This window comes from Rana temporaria, chromosome 12, assembly GCF_905171775.1.
Source record: "Rana temporaria chromosome 12, aRanTem1.1, whole genome shotgun sequence".
Classification (NCBI taxonomy): Eukaryota; Metazoa; Chordata; class Amphibia; order Anura; family Ranidae; genus Rana; species Rana temporaria.
In genome coordinates this window covers 3,292,365-3,314,281 of record NC_053500.1, presented here as the reverse complement: position 1 = coordinate 3,314,281, position 21,917 = coordinate 3,292,365, and the positions used below count along the sequence as shown (strand labels likewise).

The 21,917-nt window shown below is 49.0% G+C and overlaps 1 protein-coding gene across 1 annotated transcript; it reads right to left on the bottom strand.

The window, feature by feature from the left end:
* Nucleotides 1–9,343: 9,343 nt before the first annotated feature.
* LOC120919393 (ABC-type organic anion transporter ABCA8-like) lies at nucleotides 9,344–21,540 on the bottom strand. Its single transcript, XM_040331546.1, has 7 exons — nucleotides 21,290–21,540; nucleotides 13,946–14,040; nucleotides 12,399–12,518; nucleotides 11,755–11,895; nucleotides 10,224–10,303; nucleotides 10,070–10,125; nucleotides 9,344–9,820 (listed from the first exon to the last, which is right to left on the bottom strand). Exons 1-7 carry the CDS (start codon nucleotides 21,464–21,466, stop codon nucleotides 9,728–9,730), a joined length of 762 nt encoding a protein of 253 aa, XP_040187480.1. The 5' UTR covers nucleotides 21,467–21,540; the 3' UTR covers nucleotides 9,344–9,727.
* Between the last annotated feature and the right edge of the window lie 377 nt (nucleotides 21,541–21,917).

Here is a 21,917-nt window from a genome sequence, read left to right as displayed (position 1 = left end):
CCGAGTTCCCGGGTCTGTACACCCGCTGTGCCCATTATGAGGGGTTCCCACCATCCCTGTGCTGAGTTCCCGGGTCTGTACACCCGCTGTGCCCATTATGAGGGGTTCCCACCATCCCTGTGCTGAGTTCCCGGGTCTGTACACCCGCTGTGCCCATTATGAGGGGTTCCCACCATCCCTGTGCTGAGTTCCCGGGTCTGTACACCCGCTGTGCCCATTATGAGGGGTTCCCACCATCCCTGTGCTGAGTTCCCGGGTCTGTACACCCACTGTGCCCATTATGAGGGGTTCCCACCATCCCTGTGCTGAGTTCCCGGGTCTGTACACCCACTGTGCCCATTATGAGGGGTTCCCACCATCCCTGTGCTGAGTTCCTGGGTCTGTACACCCGCTGTGCCCATTATGAGGGGTTCCCACCATCCCTGTGCTGAGTTCCCGGGTCTGTACACCCACTGTGCCCATTATAAGGGGTTCCCACCATCCCTGTGCTGAGTTCCCAGGTCTGTACACCCGCTGTGCCCATAATGAGGGGTTCCCACCATCCCTGTGCTGAGTTCCCGGGTCTGTACACCCGCTGTGCCCATTATGAGGAGTTCCCACCATCCCTGTGCTGAGTTCCCAGGTCTGTACACCCGCTGTGCCCATTATGAGGGGTTCCCACCATCCCTGTGCTGAGTTCCCAGGTCTGTACACCCGCTGTGCCCCATTATGAGGAGTTCCCACCATCCCTGTGCTGAGTTCCCGGGTCTGTACACCCGCTGTGCCCATTATGAGGAGTTCCCACCATCCCTGTGCTGAGTTCCCAGGTCTGTACACCCGCTGTGCCCATTATGAGGGGTTCCCGGGTCTGTACACCCGCTGTGCCCCATTATGAGGGGTTCCCACCATCCCTGTGCTGAGTTCCTGGGTCTGTACACCCGCTGTGCCCATTATGAGGAGTTCCCACCATCCCTGTGCCGAGTTCCCGGGTCTGTACACCCGCTGTGCCCATTATGAGGGGTTCCCACCATCCCTGTGCTGAGTTCCCGGGTCTGTACACCCGCTGTGCCCATTATGAGGGGTTCCCACCATCCCTGTGCTGAGTTCCCGGGTCTGTACACCCGCTGTGCCCATTATGAGGGGTTCCCACCATCCCTGTGCTGAGTTCCCGGGTCTGTACACCCGCTGTGCCCATTATGAGGGGTTCCCACCATCCCTGTGCTGAGTTCCCGGGTCTGTACACCCACTGTGCCCATTATGAGGGGTTCCCACCATCCCTGTGCTGAGTTCCCGGGTCTGTACACCCACTGTGCCCATTATGAGGGGTTCCCACCATCCCTGTGCTGAGTTCCTGGGTCTGTACACCCGCTGTGCCCATTATGAGGGGTTCCCACCATCCCTGTGCTGAGTTCCCGGGTCTGTACACCCACTGTGCCCATTATAAGGGGTTCCCACCATCCCTGTGCTGAGTTCCCAGGTCTGTACACCCGCTGTGCCCATAATGAGGGGTTCCCACCATCCCTGTGCTGAGTTCCCGGGTCTGTACACCCGCTGTGCCCATTATGAGGAGTTCCCACCATCCCTGTGCTGAGTTCCCAGGTCTGTACACCCGCTGTGCCCATTATGAGGGGTTCCCACCATCCCTGTGCTGAGTTCCCAGGTCTGTACACCCGCTGTGCCCCATTATGAGGAGTTCCCACCATCCCTGTGCTGAGTTCCCGGGTCTGTACACCCGCTGTGCCCATTATGAGGAGTTCCCACCATCCCTGTGCTGAGTTCCCAGGTCTGTACACCCGCTGTGCCCATTATGAGGGGTTCCCGGGTCTGTACACCCGCTGTGCCCCATTATGAGGGGTTCCCACCATCCCTGTGCTGAGTTCTCGGGTCTGTACACCCGCTGTGCCCATTATGAGGGGTTCCCACCATCCCTGTGCTGAGTTTCCGGGTCTGTACACCCGCTGTGCCCCATTATGAGGAGTTCCCACCATCCCTGTGCTGAGTTCCCGGGTCTGTACACCAGCTGTGCCCATTATGAGGGGTTCCCACCATCCCTGTGCTGAGTTCCCGGGTCTGTACCCCCGCAGTGCCCATTATGAGGGGTTCCCACCATCCCTGTGCTGAGTTCCCGGGTCTGTACACCCGCTGTGCCCATTATGAGGGGTTCCCACCATCCCTGTGCTGAGTTCCCGGGTCTGTACACCCGCTGTGCCCATTATGAGGAGTTCACACCATCCCTGTGCTGAGTTCCCGGGTCTGTACACCCGCTGTGCCCATTATGAGGGGTTCCCACCATCCCTGTGCTGAGTTCCCGGGTCTGTACACCCGCTGTGCCCATTATGAGGAGTTCACACCATCCCTGCGCTGAGTTCCCGGGTCTGTACACCCGCTGTGCCCCATTATGAGGGGTTCCTACCATCCCTGTGCTGAGTTCCCGGGTCTGTACACCCGCTGTGCCCATTATGAGGGGTTCCCACCATCCCTGTGCTGAGTTCCTGGGTCTGTACACCCGCTGTGCCCATTATGAGGGGTTCCCACCATCCCTGTGCTGAGTTCCCGGGTCTGTACACCCACTGTGCCCATTATGAGGGGTTCCCACCATCCCTGTGCTGAGTTCCCGGGTCTGTACACCCGCTGTGCCCATTATGTGGGGTTCCCACCATCCCTGTGCTGAGTTCCTGGGTCTGTACCCCCCGCTGTGCCCATTATGAGGGGTTAATTTTGTTTATTGAAAAAATCTTAAAAACAACAACTTATATCCAATAAAACCATAATAAATAAAACATATTTACAAAACAATTGAATATGACTATACAAAACAGAAACAAACACAAGAACATAATAAACGGTGCAAACCAAATTGCGCACAACATAATCCCTACGGGAGAGCCAGACTAAAGAGCATCACCATGCATGTCACCTTTTATATAAAGTGAGTGGGAACTGCCATTAAGGTGGCTGAGGCCGTTTCCCAGCCTGGCTCCTCCCTCTCCCTGGAGAACCAGCGCGCTTCGTTGCACCCTGGCACTCTTCATCCATAGAGGATGCAGAACTGAACGAGTCCCATTCATAGTCATCCTCAGACAGTACCGTAAATTTATTCGCCAAAGGCAAAACCTCAGGACTTAAGGTAACTGTACCTCCTTTTTTCCCCTTCTTTTTGCCTCTCCTCCTTTTATCCTCCAACCACTCCATATCATCCTTGGACAACCCGGAGTCAGCAGCCTCCCCACACCCTTCACCCCCCTCCCCCCCATACTCCCTTCCCTTATCTACCCCCAGGCCAGCCTCTTCACCATCCTCCCCACTCCTCTGCACCCCACCATCCTTAACAGGAACCCTGCAGCATCGAGGGAGGGGGACTGGCACCGCACCTGATGCACCAGCACCTCTTGCTGCCTCTGCAATTTTAGAAGACACAGAAGGATTGGACACATTCTCTGCAACTGACACCTTACTTACAGACTGGGAAGACACTGACACATTGGGAATTGGCACAGACTGGGGCACCACAGACACATTGGGAATTGGCACAGTCTGGGGCACCACAGACACATTGGGAATTGGCACAGACTGGGGCACCACGGACACATTGGGAATTGGCACAGTCTGGGGCACCACGGACACATTGGGAATTGGCACAGTCTGGGGCACCACGGACACATTGGGAATTGGCACAGTCTGGGGCACCACGGACACATTGGGAATTGGCACAGACTCAGAGGGACTCACAGGCCCTCCAGCTGTTGAGCTCCGAGCATCCTCCATGTCCAGGCGGAAGAACTCCCTCATGAGCTCAGGCTTATTGTGCATTGCCTCAGGACACTGGCTATAAGGATGCCCCACCGCATTGCACAGATTGCACCTTATGATGTTACAATCCTTAGCCAGATGTCCTATACCCTGGCACAGAGAGCACTTCATCACTGGACAGGAGGACGCAAGGTGACTCTTGTCTCCACATTTATTGCAGAGCTTTGGCTGGCCCGGATAGAAGATGGTCAGCCTGTCCCTCCCCAGGAAAGCTGAGGATGGCAGATGCTGGACGACATGGTCAATGACTTTTAGTTTCAACTGAGCAGACCATCCCCCCGTCCATATTCCCCGGTCATCCAGAATCTTCTTTAGGGGGCCCAGGACGTCTCCATACCTCCTCAGCCATATACATAGATCCCCCGGTGGTATGGACTCATTACGGACCAGAATCGTGACCACTTTAATGAGTGGCTGGCGGGAGACAAGCTTGGGCATGAGCCCCTTCCAGTCCGGCAGGCCCCTACACACGTGTTCATATTTCTCCCAAAAAATGTCCAAAGACTCCGGACGGAGAAAGGACAAATCATACTCATAGGAACCTGCCGGACTGATCAGGGCGAAGATATCTGCGGGCGTGAACCCCATCTGTAGAATCTTATCCACCACCGCCCTCCTGTGTGGGGGGATTCCACCGCCTTCCCACCTCAGCTGCACAACATTCCTCCTTTTAAACATGGAGGAAGACAACCCATTCCCATGCTCCTTCCCTGCTTGTTCCCCCTTCCCAGATCCTGCAGCAGCAACACCAGCATAGGATTTCCTTCCACCCCCAGTATTCACAGTCCTGTCCTTAGACACAGTCACACCTGCCGGCAAAGCGTCTGATTCAGCTGGGATTGTATTAGCAGAGGCAGGACCCACCCCCTCCCCCCGCTCTGTACACACAGCTCCAGTCCTGTCCAATGTAGACTTCTGCAGAGTTGTGGCACTACTGCACCCAGCATCTCCTCCATCATTCGCAGGTACAGCCGCTGTGCCTGGTCCAGGCAAAGTCACTGTATTGTCCATGGACCTCTCCGCAGACTGGCAGTTATCAGGTGTACGCTGTACATTGTCCATGGGCTGACTGCCTGCAGCACTACAACTCTCAGCAAGCTTATTGTCATTAATAAAGTTCCCACCACCATCCTGCACACACACTGTACCTGCTTGCTGGGTTGTCACCTGTGCGATTTTATGGCTGGGATCAGAGCTTCCCTCAGCTGCTGCAGACTCCATGGTGGATCTTGCTCTCTCCACAGGACTAGAAACGGCGTCCATCTTGACATCACCATCCGGGGAAGCCGCATCTGGAGGGGATTCCAACTTGGTTATGAAATCCAGCATGGCAGGACCTTCACCCTCCTGAGATGTGCCACATTGCTGGGGTGTGAAGGGGGCAGAGGGCTCAGCGAATGTCAGAGGTGCCTGTACCTGCATCTCCTCGCTGGCTTCCCCATCCTCCATGCATGAAGCGGCTCCTCTTCTCATGCGATTAAATCGCTCCTCATTCTTATATATTTTTTTAAATATTCCGCTCTTCTCCTTCAGAGAATACAGCAAATCCTTCTGTTTCCTCACAGCTTGTTCCAGGTCCTTCAGCTCAGGCCTCAGAGCCGGTCTTTTCTTACTGTATACTTTAGCACAGATCTGTTTTTTCTTTCTGAACTCGGCCATCAAAACCATCAATTTCTCCTCCTCCTTCTCAATCTGCTTCAACTTACTGACAGTCCTCTGTCTGGAGGCTGACAGGGACTCATCTTTCCTTTGGGTAGGCCCAGAATCTTCCACAGGCCTATCCAGGGGGGCCCCGCCCGGCTCTTCCCCAGGATCCAGCATCCCTCCTGGGGGAAGAGAAGCCACTCTAGCCCCTGGTCTCTGGAGCACAGGAGCAAAGGAATTAGCAACCACACCCTTCACTGACAAGGAGTGGAATGGCAGTTTCCCACCATCCCTGTGCTGAGTTCCCGGGTCTGTATAACCGCTGTGCCCCATCATGAGGGGTTCCCACCATCTCTGTGCTGAGTTCCCGGGTCTGTACACCCGCTGTGCCCATTATGAGGAGTTCCCACCATCCCTGTGCTGAGTTCCCGGGTCTGTACCCCCGCTGTGCCCATTATGAGGGGTTCCCACCATCCCTGTTCTGAGTTCCCGGGTCTGTACACCCCGCTGTGCCCATTATGAGGGGTTCCCACCATCCCTGTGCTGAGTTCCCGGGTCTGTACACCCGCTGTGCCTCATTATGAGGGGTTCCCACCATCTCTGTGCCGAGTTCCCGGGTCTGTACACCCGCTGTGCCCATTATGAGGGGTTCCCACCATCCCTGTGCTGAGTTCCCGGGTCTGTACACCCGCTGTGCCCCATTATGAGGGGTTCCTACCATCCCTGTGCTGAGTTCCCAGGTCTGTACACCCGCTGTGCCCATTATGAGGGGTTCCCACCATCCCTGTGCTGAGTTCCCGGGTCTGTACACCCGCTGTGCCCATTATGAGGGGTTCCCACCATCCTTGTGCTGAGTTCCCAGGTCTGTACACCCGCTGTGCCCATTATGAGGGGTTCCCACCATCCCTGTGCTGAGTTCCCGGGTCTGTACACCCGCTGTGCCCATTATGAGGGGTTCCCACCATCCCTGTGCTGAGTTCCCGGGTCTGTACACCCGCTGTGCCCCATTATGAGGGGTTCCCACCATCCCTGTGCTGAGTTCCCGGGTCTGTACACCCGCTGTGCCCCATTATGAGGGGTTCCCACCATCTCTGTGCTGAGTTCCCGGGTCTGTACACCCGCTGTGCCTCATTATGAGGGGTTCCCACCATCTCTGTGCCGAGTTCCCGGGTCTGTACACCCGCTGTGCCCATTATGAGGGGTTCCCACCATCCCTGTGCTGAGTTCCCGGGTCTGTACACCCGCTGTGCCCATTATGAGGGGTTCCCACCATCCCTGTGCTGAGTTCCCGGGTCTGTACACCCGCTATGCCCATCATCAGGGGTTCCCACCATCCCTGTGCCTCGCCCTCTCAGGGGCCCTCGCGGCTGCCTAGTTTGCCTAAAGAGCAGCCTCTGCTATCCTTATTAAAGGTATTTGAGCGTCTGCTATCTAGCAAACAAGGACAAGATGTATAGAGAAGATGTGTTTAGATAATAAAATTGACAGTTTACAAAATATAGTACAAAAATATATAGAAAAAGTTTCTTCACATGATTGTCATGTTTGCCCTCCATAAAAATAAAAAAAAACACCCACAATTTTATTTTATTTTTTAAACATTTGTGTCCCCCCCCCCCCTTCTCTAAAAAAAATATAAAAAAACTCCACGACTTTTATAAATGTAGAGTAACTGAATATAAGAAATATAAAACACTTTGGCTACTATTTATATTAAAAAAAGAAAAAGAAAAAAGACAAAAAGGAAAAGTAAAGTGGGCAAAAATAAATGTCCTATTTGGCCATTTCCCTTCCTAACCAATCTACTTTTATCACTTCAAAAAAAATAAAAAAATAAAAAAAAATTTTGATAAAAAAAAAATATTTGATTAAAAAAAAAAATATATATATTTTTTATCATGGCAAGCAGTTCGCTTGCCATGATAAAATATATATATTTTTTTAATCAAATATTTTTTTTTTTTTTTTTTTATCATACCGCATTGTGGCCACTAGATGGAGCAACATTTTAACAAGAGATACATCATAACAATTTTAGCCTGGAAGGTTTTATATAATAAAATAGCAGAGGTGATCAAATACTATATATCACCCTCTGTGGTTTTTATTTTTTTGCTTTAACTGACAATTGCGCGGTCGTGTGACGATGTACTCAAATAAAATGTGTCCCTCCCCCCACAAATGGAGCAGAATTGGCCAAAATTGATGAAGAAATTCGATTTTTTTTTTATTGGATGTTTTATAGCAGAAAGTAAAAAATATTGGCCCGGATTCAGTAAGATTTGCGCATAAATTACAGAGGCACAGGGCAACGATTTTGCCCTGCGCCCCCGCAGATTTGCGCCGCTGCCCTCGATTCACGGAGCAGTAGCTCCGTAAATTGCGAGGGCGCGCTGGCAAAATTGCCCGGCGTAAGCACACGCAATTTAAATGATCCCGGCGGGAATCATTTAAATTAGGCGCGTTCCCGCGCCGATCGTAAAGCGCATGCGCCGTCGGGAAACTTTCCCGACGTGCATTGCGGCAAATGACGTCGCAAGGACGTCATTTGCTTCAAAGTGAACGTGAATGGCGTCCAGCTCCATTCACGAATCACTTACGCAAACGACGTGAAATTCAAATTTCACGACGCGGGAACGGCGGGTATACTTTAGCATTGGCTGCTCCTACTATTAGAAGGGGCAGCCTTACGCTAAAGACGCCGTACGGAAACTCCGTAACTTGCGTACGCAGGGCCCGCGCAACATTGTGAATCAGTGTTAGTATGCAATTTGCATACTATACACTGAGCACAATGGGAGCGCCCCCTAGCGGTCATCGCAAGAATGCAGCCTAAAATCTGCGTGGCATTACGATGTTCCTGAATCAGGAGCATTCGTAACGCCGGAGCAAGTCAGCAATTGCGCTGCGTAACTATGGTTACGCAGGCGCAATTGCTCTCTGAATCCGGGCCATTGTTTTTTTTTATAGTGCAAAAAAATATAGGGGTAGATTCACGTAGATCCGCGTATCTTTGCGGCGGTCGTAACGTATCCGATTTACGTTACGCCTCCGCAACTTAGACGGGCAAGTGCTGTATTCTCAAAGCACTTGCTCCGTAAGTTGCGGCGGTGTATCGTAAATCGGTCGGCGTAGTCCCGCTTAATTCAAATGTGGGACAGGGGGGTGTGTTTTGTGTAAATGTTCTGTGACCCGACGAGATTGAAGTTTTTCCCGAATGGCGCATGCGCCGTCCGTGGAATTTCCCAGTGTGCATTGCTCCTAATACGCCGCAAGGACTTCATTGGTTTCGACGTGAACGTAAATTACGTCCAGCCCCATTCTCGGACGACTTACGCAAACGACGTAACTATTTCAAATTTCGACGCGGGAACGACGGCCATACTTAACATTGGTACGCCGCACTTACGCCACCATATAGCAGGGGTAACTTTACGCCGGGAAAAGCCTAACGTAAACGGCGTAAATGTACTGCGTCGGCCGGGTGTACGTTTGTGAATTTGCGTATCTAGCTGATTTACATATTTGGACGCGTAAATCAGCGTACACGCCCCTAGCGGCTAGCGTAAAAATGCAGTTACGATCCGACAGGTGTAAGAGACTTACGCCTGTCGGATCTTAGGGAAAGCTATGCGTAACTGATTCTAAGAATCAGGCGCATAGATACGACGGCGCACCTCAGAGATACGACGGCGTATCAGGAGATGCGCCGTCGTATCTCTTGTGTGGATCTGCCCCATAAACTGCAGAGGTGAGGTGATCAAATACTTTGAATATCCTCTGCGTTTTTTTTTTTTTTTGCTCTATAAACAAAAAAAGTCTGACGATTTTGAAAAAAAAAACAAGAATATTTTTTACTTTCTGCTATAAAACATATAAAAAAAAATCGAATTTCCTCACCAATTTAGGCCAAATACGTATTCTGCTACATTTTTCTTTTTTCTTTTAATGAACAGACGCCTGAAATTCGGCTCAAAACTCTACGAAAAAGTTCTGTTAAATTTGAAAAGAACGTTTACTTGGAATAGTAATGTAGCTCCTCCCCCCCCCCCCCTCTGTGGTTACATAATCACACAGCTGATAGGTCAGTATATACTGTATACAGGCACATATAAAGGGTTAGTCTTCTTTTTAAGGAGTCCTCCGACACTTCTTATAGGTCATGAATTCCTCGCTGGTCAGGTGACTTGATTTCGGCTTCCTCCATAATATCCATCTCAGTGCAACTTCTCAGGCAGAAGGTTCAGCCGCACACACAGGACCCATAATAATAATAATAATATTACAGACAATGTTATATCTCTTCACTCTTCAGGTGTTTCCATCGGAATGATGAATCCAAGTGGAAGTCTTCCTTCTCCTGTTCTTTGGCCAACTCGAGGAAGACCTGTCAGTAAATCCAACAACAAAGACTAAGAACCTTCTCACCGCACCTTACATTCAGGAACATGGACAGGAAAATCAAGCAAGTTAGTAAAGACAAAGGTTCTGTTTTTTCCTTGCCCCTGCTGTCCCCTGAGACCCTTATTAGATTTCCTAACCTTCTGAAATCCTACAGAACAAAATAAATCACAGCAAGAAAGTCGGGATTTTATCACCGTGTTTGTCAGTGTTCATTGGATATCAGGGCCATTACCTGCTCGAGGGTGGACTGGGAGAAGCTGTACTCCTCCATGTTATACGTTTGTTTAGCTGTGTAAAGAAAATACACAAATGTCAGCGACCTTCGTACCGTCCTGTGAGGTCCTTCACATTCATCTTCAGCTCCATTACCAGCTGCATAATCTTACCATTCTCCAAGTGTAGGAAGGCCTGGGACAGAGACTGGACGTTATCCATTGGGATCTTATAGACCAACAAGGAGGAGAACCTGCGGGGTAAAGAACGACATTCAATGGAAACATCCAATCACTATACCCAACAAGTCTATAAAGTAAAGGTCATCCAAGGAGAACCTGCGGCGTAAAGACCGACATTCAATGGAAACATCCAATCACTAAACCCAACAAGTCTACAAAGTAAAGGTCATCCAAGGAGAACCTGCGGGGGGAAGACCAACATTCAATGGAGACATCCAATCACTAAACCCAACAAGTCTATAAAGTAAAGGTCCTCCAAGGAGAACCTGCGGGGTAAAGACCGACATTCAATGGAGACATCCAATCACTAAACCCAACAAGTCTATAAAGTAAAGGTCCTCCAAGGAGAACCTGCGGGGTAAAGACCGACATTCAATGGAGACATCCAATCACTAAACCCAACAAGTCTATAAAGTGAAGGTCACCCAATAAGAACCTGTGAGGTAAAGACCGACATTCAATGGAGACATCCAATCACTAAACCCAACAAGTCTATAAAGTAAAGGTCACCCAAGGAGAACCTGCGGGGGGAAGACCGACATTCAATGGAAACTATCCAATCACTAAACCCAACAAGTCTATAAAGTAAAGGTCACCCAAGGAAAACCTGCGGGGTAAAGACCGACATTCAATGGAAACATCCAATCACTAAACCCAACAAGTCTATAAAGGTCCTCCGAGGAGAACCTTCGGGGTAAAGACCAACATTCAATGGAGACATCCAATAACTAAACCCAACAAGTCTATAAAGTAAAGGTCACCCAAGGAGAACCTGCGGGGTAAAGAATGACATTCAATGGAGACATCCAATCACTAAACCCAACAAGTCTATAAAGTAAAGGTCCTCCAAGGAGAACCTGCGGGGTAAAGACCGACATTCAATGGAAACATCGAATCACTAAACCCAACAAGTCTATAAAGTAAAGGTCATCCAAGAAGAACCTGTGGGGGGGAAGACCGACATTCAATGGAGACATCCAATCACTAAACCCAACAAGTCTATAAAGTAAAGGTCCTCCAAGGAGAACCTGCGGGGTAAAGACCGACATTCAATGGAAACATCCAATCACTAAACCCAACAAGTCTACAAAGTAAAGGTCACCCAAGGAGAACCTGCGGGGTAAAGAATGACATTCAATGGAGACATCCAATCACTAAACCCAACAAGTCTATAAAGTAAAGGTTATCCAAGGAGAATAAAAAAATTTGCTGAAAAACTCGGCTTATACTCGAGTATATTCGGTACTTACAGATCCGTCTATACAGGATTGTGGTCTGTCGTTGCTGAGATCTTGAGGTCACTTACCACGTGATTCTGCCATATCCCAAGATCCAAGAATCTGTTATCTAAGGGATATGTTAACACTGAGGATCAACCATTAAGGAGACCCAAGAATCGCTTAATAATGGGGTTAGAAGAATCAATTGTTACTGGAGGTCTTGGAATATTGTCCAGATTTACCTGTCCTGCCTGGCGGCTTGTGGGAAAAGGCAGAGGACCTCCTGGTGGATCACATCGGCCTGCTGGGTGTCCTTCAGTTTGATCTCTAGGAGGTAACCTTTACCAAATTTGTTCTTCAGATGCTGGATGGATCCGATACACCTGGGGGAGGGGAAGAATGCTGTGTGGGTGTGTATGCAAAAGAAAAACATATTTTTGTTAGTTCTTGATAGAGTAAGGAAGGGTTAGACCTTCAACTGAGTTTTTATCATGGACCGTGTACCCGCCGAGGAGATTGACCTCTCCATTTGTACTGGTGACCCTTCTCATTACTACAGAAAGTAAGAGGATACCCAAAATGTCACTGCTGTATAATCTTCTTAATACCAAAATATAAAACGTCTTTATTTGGAAATAGGAAGAAATTTCCAATAACTCGTGTTTGCAGAGAGGTCTCCATCTCCAACCTCTGTCATACCAGAGCGAAGTAATCTGCATTATATTATCCTTCCTCATGAAGTTTATGGGGTAGGGTTCCCCCATGACTCAGGTATACTGGATCAATGTCCTACAGATCATACATGGAAGAGATCCTGACTTCCTCTGTGTATTCCTGGCTTCCTAAAAGCTTCCCCTGACTCAGTCCTGACATCGTTCCTTCTCACCTGAGTTTTCCGGACACCATGATTGCCACGCGGTCGCACACAGCCTCGGCCTCCTCCATATAGTGTGTGGTCAGGATGGCGCCCCTTTCCCGGTTCTTGAAGGCCGCTCGGATGGCTCTCCTTGAACACACAAAAGAAGCCTAAGGTGTCATACCTTTGTATCAGTGGCATACTAAGGGGCGTCACACTGGGGGTGGGTGTCAGGCCGGCGCCCCCTTTCCGCAACTGAAGTGGAGACAGCGCTGTGGTTTTAGGCAGTGGCACCTGTATAAACCTCTTAGTGTAGTGCATGGGTTATAGGATTTAAACCAATAATATAAATGGAGGAGACAAATGTTTCTACAACATCAAGATGATGGGCACTAGCGCAATGTCAGAAACTTGGTAGAAGGCCGAGATGCTAGGAGGGCTCCCCTTGTGGCCGAGCACAGCCAGGGGTGGACTGACAACTCACGGGGCCCCCGGGCAATAGAAGATTATGGGGCCCACGGGCTTACAGATGGCCATCACGTCAGGAGGCAGTGCAGAAGCAGGGCAACTAAAATCTCAGGATTTTCACATCAAAAGCATGTTGGTTTTGGACATATCAGGGAAAGATGTAAAAAAAAGACAGATTTTTACATACTGTCCCTGGTTTTATTGAGCCTGGCAACCCTGATGGGGCCCCCTAGTGGCATGGGACCCTCAGGCAGTGCCGAAAACCCCAATGGTCAGTCCGCCCCTGAGCGCAGCACACCACTGAAGGTGACACAGCAGGTGTGGTGCCCACCGAAGCACAGGTGCCGGGAAGCTGGAATTGTAGACAGGCGTGCTTGGGTGGTCCAGGAAGCAGGAACCGGAGGGCAAACTAGATAGCGGAGTAGGGAGCCAAGCCAGGGGTCAACACAGGAAATCAGTCCAGAATTCAAGTTCAGGGAGCAATATAAAAGAGTCCAGTGGCCAGGCCAGGATCAGATGCAGGAAGCAGGCGGAGAGAAGTCAGGTGCAAGCCAAGGATCAAGCCAGAAGGTCAGAAGGATCAGGTCAGGGCAAGCCGGGTTGGTACACAGATCAGGAACAGCAGATACACGGAACTCAGGAATGCAGGACAAGCTGAAGATACACCAGCGATGCGCCAGTGTCAGCAGCGGGTTTAAATAGGCCGGGGGCAATCATCACGCCGGGCGTGCACCATTGCGCACGCGCGTGCGCCTATTCACGGCGTGGCGCATCCTTGTGCGCCCATGCGCATCAGCACGTCTATTTCCCTGATACGCTACAACTACACATTCAGTCCTCAAAAAATTAGGAGCTCTAATTTAATTTCTTGAGCTCAGTCTGGTGTTAGAAGGTCATGTGGCAGCAAGAGACACTAGTCAATACAGTTGTGACTATGAGAAAACAAATCCATCAACATGGATGAAGTCTGGCCTTGCTGTGTCCTGAGAAGATCACTGATACCATGAGGCTCTTGCTATGTGTCACAATAAGAATCGGGGTCTATAATTATAAAAGCAGAGCACCCCTTTAAGGTATTAGCTCCTTGATCAACTTGTGACGAGACTCACCAAAGCCTTTGTTGTCCTTTTGGGTCCAGACCAGTTGAAGGTTCGTCCAGGAGAACGATGGTGGGATTACCCAACATGCTGATGGCAAAACACACCTAAAGAACAACAGAGAGCTAAAAGGACAATTCCGGCTACTGCTATGTTGGCAACATTATTGATACCTAATGTTTATGATTACTGTATGAATTTTTAAGGCAATAAAGACGCAACCGAGATCGTGTCAATACAGTCTTTACAAGGGATTCCAGCAAATCAGAGGTCACACTGGGGTCGGATCTTACTATCTGAAATTAAATTGAAACGATGTAGTTTAACATCTAGGAAAACAAACGTCTCTAAGCATGAGGAACAGGCTCTACGGAAAGGGGTTAGTGATGAAGGAAGCAGATAATGGAGGGGCGGTGGGCCGGTGGCGGGAACAATATAGATCGGAAGATATCAGACAGCTTAGTGACAGCGATACATATCGTCCCCTGTCCAACAATCCCGCTAAGCCGCTTCAATCAACTCCTTTAACCACTTCAGCCCCGGAAGATTTCATCCCCGTCCTGACCAGAGCACTTTTTAGAATTCAGGAGAGGGGAACCCAGGGGTGTTGCTAGGTGGCTATAGCCCGAAGTCTAAGGCCGGAAACCGGGGGGGGGGGGGGGAGGATGCTTTGGTGTATGTGATGCAGGTATTTTTTGGCTGGCCTGTGACCTACCTGACCTACATACACTGACCTACATACCCTGACCTACATACCCTGACGGTAGTGACCTACCTACACTGACCTACATACCCTGACCTACATACACTGACGGTAGTGACCTACATACACTGACCTACATACCCTGACCTACATACACTGACGGTAGTGACCTACATACACTGACCTACATACCCTGACCTACATACACTGATCTGCCTGACCTACATACCCTGACGGTAGTGACCTACATACACTGACCTACCTGACCTACATACACTGATCTGCCTGACCTACATACCCTGACCTACCTGACCTACATACACTGACCTACCTGACATACACTGACCTACCTGACATACACTGACCTACATACATTGACAGTATTGACCTACCTACATTGACCTACCTACACTGACGGTAGTGATCTACCTACACTGACCTACATACCCTGACCTACCTGACCTACCTGACCTACATACACTGATCTGCCTGACCTACATACCCTGACCTACATACACTGATCTGCCTGACCTACATACCCTGATCTACCTGACCTACATACCCTGACCTACCTGACCTACATACCCTGACCTGCCTGACCTACAAACACTGATCTGCCTGACCTACATACCCTGACCTCCCTGACCTACATACCCTGACCTACCTGACCTACATACCCTGACCTACATACACTGACCTACCTGACATACACTGACCTACATACATTGACAATATTGACACTGTCTGACAGGGCTGGACTGGGACAAAAATTCGGCCCTGGTCAGAACTTGCATCCAGTTGTTCATCTTCCCTGCCTGCACCTGCCTAGCTCTGGCTGGAGCTTCTTCTACTGTGGGTTACCAGTCTTCCTGCACCTGTTGTCAGCCGCTGCCTGCTGTCTACCAGTCCAGGTTCTGCTGTTCCAGCTATCCAGCCAGCTCTCACAGCCGCCACTCATACCTCACCATACCTCACCACGCTCTCACAGCCACATCAGTAGTCCCCGAGCCAGAGGTGTACGAGAGGCCTCCCTCTGCACATCAGATTCAGGCAGCATGGTATGTGACAATAGCATTCTTCCCACTGATCACCAATGTAAGGGACATTCTTCCCACTGATCACCAATGTAAGGAACATTCTTCCCACTGATCACCAATGTAAGGGACATTCTTCTCACTGATCACCAATGTAAGGAACATTCTTCTCACTGATCACCAATGTAAGGAACATTCTTCCCACTGATCACCAATGTAAGGAACATTCTTCTCACTGATCACCAATGTAAGGGACATTCTTCTCACTGATCACCAATGTAAGGAACATTCTTCCCACCGATCACCAATGTAAGGGACATTCTTCTCACTGATCACCAATGTAAGGAACATTCTTCTCACTGATCACCAATGTAAGGGACATTCTTCTCACTGATCACCAATGTAAGGGACATTCTTCTCACTGATCACCAATGTAAGGGACATTCTTCTCACTGATCACCAATGTAAGGAACATTCTTCCCACTGATCACCAATGTAAGGGACATTCTTCTCACTGATCACCAATGTAAGGGACATTCTTCCCACTGATCACCAATGTAAGGAACATTCTTCCCACTGATCACCAATGTAAGGGACATTCTTCTCACTGATCACCAATGTAAGGGACATTCTTCCCACTGATCACCAATGTAAGGGACATTCTTCTCACTGATCACCAATGTAAGGGACATTCTTCCCACTGATCACCAATGTAAGGGACATTCTTCCCACTGATCACCAATGTAAGGGACATTCTTCTCACTGATCACCAATGTAAGGGACATTCTTCTCACTGATCACCAATGTAAGGGACATTCTTCTCACTGATCACCAATGTAAGGGACATTCTTCTCACTGATCACCAATGTAAGGGACATTCTTCTCACTGATCACCAATGTAAGGAACATTCTTCTCACTGATCACCAATGTAAGGGACATTCTTCTCACTGATCACCAATGTAAGAGACATTCTTCTCACTGATCACCAATGTAAGGGACATTCTTCCCACTGATCACCAATGTAAGGAACATTCTTCTCACTGATCACCAATGTAAGGAACATTCTTCCCACTGATCACCAATGTAAGGGACATTCTTCCCACTGATCACCAATGTAAGGGACATTCTTCTCACTGATCACCAATGTAAGGAACATTCTTCTCACTGATCACCAATGTAAGGGATATTCTTCTCACTGATCACCAATGTAAGGGACATTCTTCTCACTGACCACCAATGTAAGGGACATTCTTCTCACTGATCACCAATGTAAGGAACATTCTTCTCACTGATCACCAATGTAAGGAACATTCTTCCCACTGATCACCAATGTAAGGGACATTCTTCTCACTGATCACCAATGTAAGGAACATTCTTCCCACTGATCACCAATGTAAGGGACATTCTTCTCACTGATCACCAATGTAAGGAACATTCTTCTCACTGATCACCAATGTAAGGGACATTCTTCCCACTGATCACCAATGTAAGGAACATTCTTCCCACTGATCACCAATGTAAGGGACATTCTTCTCACTGATCACCAATGTAAGGGACATTCTTCCCACTGATCACCAATGTAAGGGACATTCTTCTCACTGATCACCAATGTAAGGGACATTCTTCCCACTGATCACCAATGTAAGGGACATTCTTCCCACTGATCACCAATGTAAGGGACATTCTTCTCACTGATCACCAATGTAAGGGACATTCTTCTCACTGATCACCAATGTAAGGGACATTCTTCTCACTGATCACCAATGTAAGGGACATTCTTCTCACTGATCACCAATGTAAGAGACATTCTTCTCACTGATCACCAATGTAAGGGACATTCTTCCCACTGATCACCAATGTAAGGAACATTCTTCTCACTGATCACCAATGTAAGGAACATTCTTCCCACTGATCACCAATGTAAGGGACATTCTTCCCACTGATCACCAATGTAAGGGACATTCTTCTCACTGATCACCAATGTAAGGAACATTCTTCTCACTGATCACCAATGTAAGGGATATTCTTCTCACTGATCACCAATGTAAGGGACATTCTTCTCACTGATCACCAATGTAAGGAACATTCTTCTCACTGATCACCAATGTAAGGGACATTCTTCTCACTGATCACCAATGTAAGGGACATTCTTCTCACTGATCACCAATGTAAGGGACATTCTTCCCACTGATCACCAATGTAAGGGACATTCTTCCCACTGATCACCAATGTAAGGGACATTCTTCCCACTGATCACCAATGTAAGGGACATTCTTCCCACTGATCACCAATGTAAGGGACATTCTTCCCACTGATCACCAATGTAAGGGACATTCTTCTCACTGATCACCAATGTAAGGAACATTCTTCCCACTGATCACCAATGTAAGGAACATTCTTCTCACTGATCACCAATGTAAGGAACATTCTTCTCACTGATCACCAATGTAAGGGACATTCTTCCCACTGATCACCAATGTAAGGAACATTCTTCTCACTGATCACCAATGTAAGGGACATTCTTCCCACTGATCACCAATGTAAGGGACATTCTTCCCACTGATCACCAATGTAAGGAACATTCTTCCCACTGATCACCAATGTAAGAGACATTCTTCTCACTGATCACCAATGTAAGGAACATTCTTCTCACTGATCACCAATGTAAGGAACATTCTTCCCACTGATCACCAATGTAAGGAACATTCTTCTCACTGATCACCAATGTAAGAGACATTCTTCTCACTGATCACCAATGTAAGGGACATTCTTCTCACTGATCACCAATGTAAGGGACATTCTTCTCACTGATCACCAATGTAAGGAACATTCTTCTCACTGATCACCAATGTAAGGGACATTCTTCTCACTGATCACCAATGTAAGGGACATTCTTCCCACTGATCACCAATGTAAGGAGCATTCTTCTCACTGATCACCAATGTAAGGAACATTCTTCCCACTGATCACCAATGTAAGGGACATTCTTCTCACTGATCACCAATGTAAGGGACATTCTTCTCACTGATCACCAATGTAAGGAACATTCTTCCCACTGATCACCAATGTAAGGAACATTCTTCTCACTGATCACCAATGTAAGGGACATTCTTCCCACTGATCACCAATGTAAGGGACATTCTTCCCACTGATCACCAATGTAAGAAACATTTTTTTACGGGTTCCTCTGTCAGCACCCAAAGCCCCCTTTTTTTTCCTTTTTTTTGTCAGCACCCAAAGCCCCCTTTCCCGACCTCTAAGGGGCCCGGTGGTCCCCAGGGCCCCAGATGGCTTCCCCCCTTTTAGTTTTTTCATTTATTTATTGTTCGTCAGCACCCAAAGCCCACCCCCCCCTCCCCAGACCTCTAAGGTGCCCAATGGCATCACCCTTTTTTTTTATTTATGTATTTATTTTTTATTTTATTTTTTCATCAGCGCCAAAAGCCCCCGATCTCTAAGGGGCCTGGTGGTCCCTAGGGGCCCAGATGGCTTCCCCCCTTTTTTTTCTTAAGCACCCAAAGCCCCCCGACCTCTAAGGGGCCTGGTGGTCCCCAGGGTCCTGGATGGTATCCCCCTTTTTTTTTTCATCAGCACCCAAAGCCCATGTGTCAGGTCACCTGTGGCCAGGTGACAAGTGCACCCCGTGGGGGTCAGGGATGCACCACAGGATAGTGAACCCTATAGCCGACTGCTGCGATCAGAGAGGAAGTGAACCCAAGATCGCCCAGGGCGTGGAGTCTAAGACCCAGCTTTGTGTTCACCAGAGCCTCTAGTGGTGAGGTTGGTCTTCGACACAGCTGGATCCAGGTCGCAACCCCTGGGATCGCCTAGGTCACGCTCCGCAGAGAGAGAGAGGGGAAGCAGCAAGCAGGACAAATGGTAGTGATGAGTAAGCCGAGGTCAGGGCAACAGGCAGACTAGGGTAACCAAGGGACAGGCAAAAGGTCAAGGGCACAGGCAAATAGGAGAAGTCAGGGACAAGCCAAAAACAGTACACAGGAAGGTAATCGTAGCACACAGCAGACAGGAACTTGAGCAAACAACACTGTTGAACAGCAAAGCAGACTAGCAGTGCAGTGGTTAATATAGGCTTCCTGGGATGACCTAGGGTGGAGCAATACAGGGAGGGTCAGGCCTCTAATGAGCACATGGAGATCAGGTAAGCTGCCAGACTTTATTGCATATCCATGACAGTACCCTCCCTCTTATGGCCCCTCCCCCTCCCCAGCCTGGGCCCAGGCCTAAAGGGAAATCCCAGATAAAACCTCAACAAATGGGGCGCAAAGACCTCATATGCAGAAATCCAAGATGCCTCCTCAGGACCAAACCCTCTCCAAAGCACAAGGTACTGAAGAATGTCTCTGCAGAGACGAGAATCCAGAACTTGAGTAACCTCATACTTTAGATTATCCTCATTGACCAGAACCGAAGTAGAGAGAGGACGAGAGGATTTATTGAGGACCAAGGGCCTTTTAGGAATAAGTAAGGGCATTAGAGGATCAACGGGAATCTGAGTAGGATCAAGCAGACCCTTAAAGATGAACTGGGCATCTAGCCCAGGACCATCAGACTGGGCAGAGGTCACAGGAACCCTGAAGTCAGGTTGGTTAGAAGGTGACAGGGCACAGGAGTCAAGCTGGATAGCAGAAAAACCAGCAGAATGCAGAGAGCCCTGAAAACAAGGTAGAAAATCCCACTTGGCCGAATGAGGCAATCTATCCAAAGGATGGATTGAGCCCCTTAGACAGGTTGCAGAAGGTCCTGAACAAGAAAAGGTAGGAGGCTCACTGGGTATGGGTTAGCCTGGCATAGCTGATGCAGAGGCCGATAGAATAGCATAGTCAGGTGTAATGACTACCCGAATCGCATCACAAGGCGTAGCGACTGCAGAACTTGCAGACAAGTTAGCCTGGCTGTGCGTTTTAGGGACAGACAACGGTAACCTGGAGTGAATGATCGGCTCAGGTTCACAGGCGGACTCCTCATCCAGAGTGCCACATTGGCTAGAAAATGCATTAGCCTGACTATTGCAGGACACATTCCGGACACCACTACATGTGGTAGGAAGAGCAAAAGATACTGGAATGGTGGCAACAGGAAGTTTCTCTTTTGGGGCAACCTTGGGTAGGCAGGACGTGGAACAGGAGGGACCCCAAGCCAGGATCTGTCCGGCAGTCCAGTCAATGTGTGGAGAATGGAGCCTTAACCAAGGAAGACCCAAAACGATAGGAGCTGAGGCCTTAGGTAGGATAAGGAAGGATATCCACTCCTGGTGAAGTGTCCCTACTGACATCTTAACAGGAAGTGTCTGGAAGCGAATGGGGCCCCCTGGGAGAACAGTGTCATCAATCGCCAAGACCACCAATGGCGTGGTGAGGGGCAAGAGGGTAAGTCTCATGGATGATGCGATTTCCCTGTCCACGAAGTTGTCAGAGGCTCCGGAATCTAGATATGACGAGACCGAACGAGACGAAGCACCAAGATGAAGGGACACAGAAAGAAGAAGACGAGAAGGTGAAGGTGATATTTCTGGGTCCAATACTCCACCTTCCAGATGTATTGAACCCAAGCGTTTCTCCGGGCGAAGAGAGCAAGTGTCACGAAAATGACCCACTTACCTTAGGTGTCGGAGAGGATCGGACACGCGGCCACCCCGATCCTCCTATACCACCATCTGTTCTGTCTTCTCCTCGCCCAGCACAGCGTCCGTCTGAGGAGGTCACATGACGGGGACGCAGATGTGCCTGCGATGTTGGCCCAGCTCCCAGAATCCTCGCTGGGGATCGCTGTTCCATTTGTGTGTGAGCCGAGAACGTCCATCAGAGACAATTCTCATATTGTGAGGACCCCCAGCCCAGAACCGTCTTCCCCCATCCAATCCACATTCTTCATCTGATGGTTGGGGAGCAGAGGAAGCCAAGATCCCCCCTCCCCCACCCAACCCCCCAACTAAAGATCTGAACTTTTGCACAGATCGGACCGGCTCTGTGGTCAGCATTGTGCAAGATACAGAAGGGACATTTGTACTGTATGGGGGAGGGGGGTCCTTAACCATTGAGCGCCATCCAGACCTATGAATGATTTATGGTAGATTTTTTTTTTACAATGCAGTGTTTTGATAGAATGACATGCTTATTATAATATAGTATTTAATTTTGTTTTTTGTTTTTTCCTTTTTTTTCAGTTTACAGTGGAACCTCGGATTGCGAGTAACGCGGTAAACAAGCGTTTTCGCAATACGAGCGC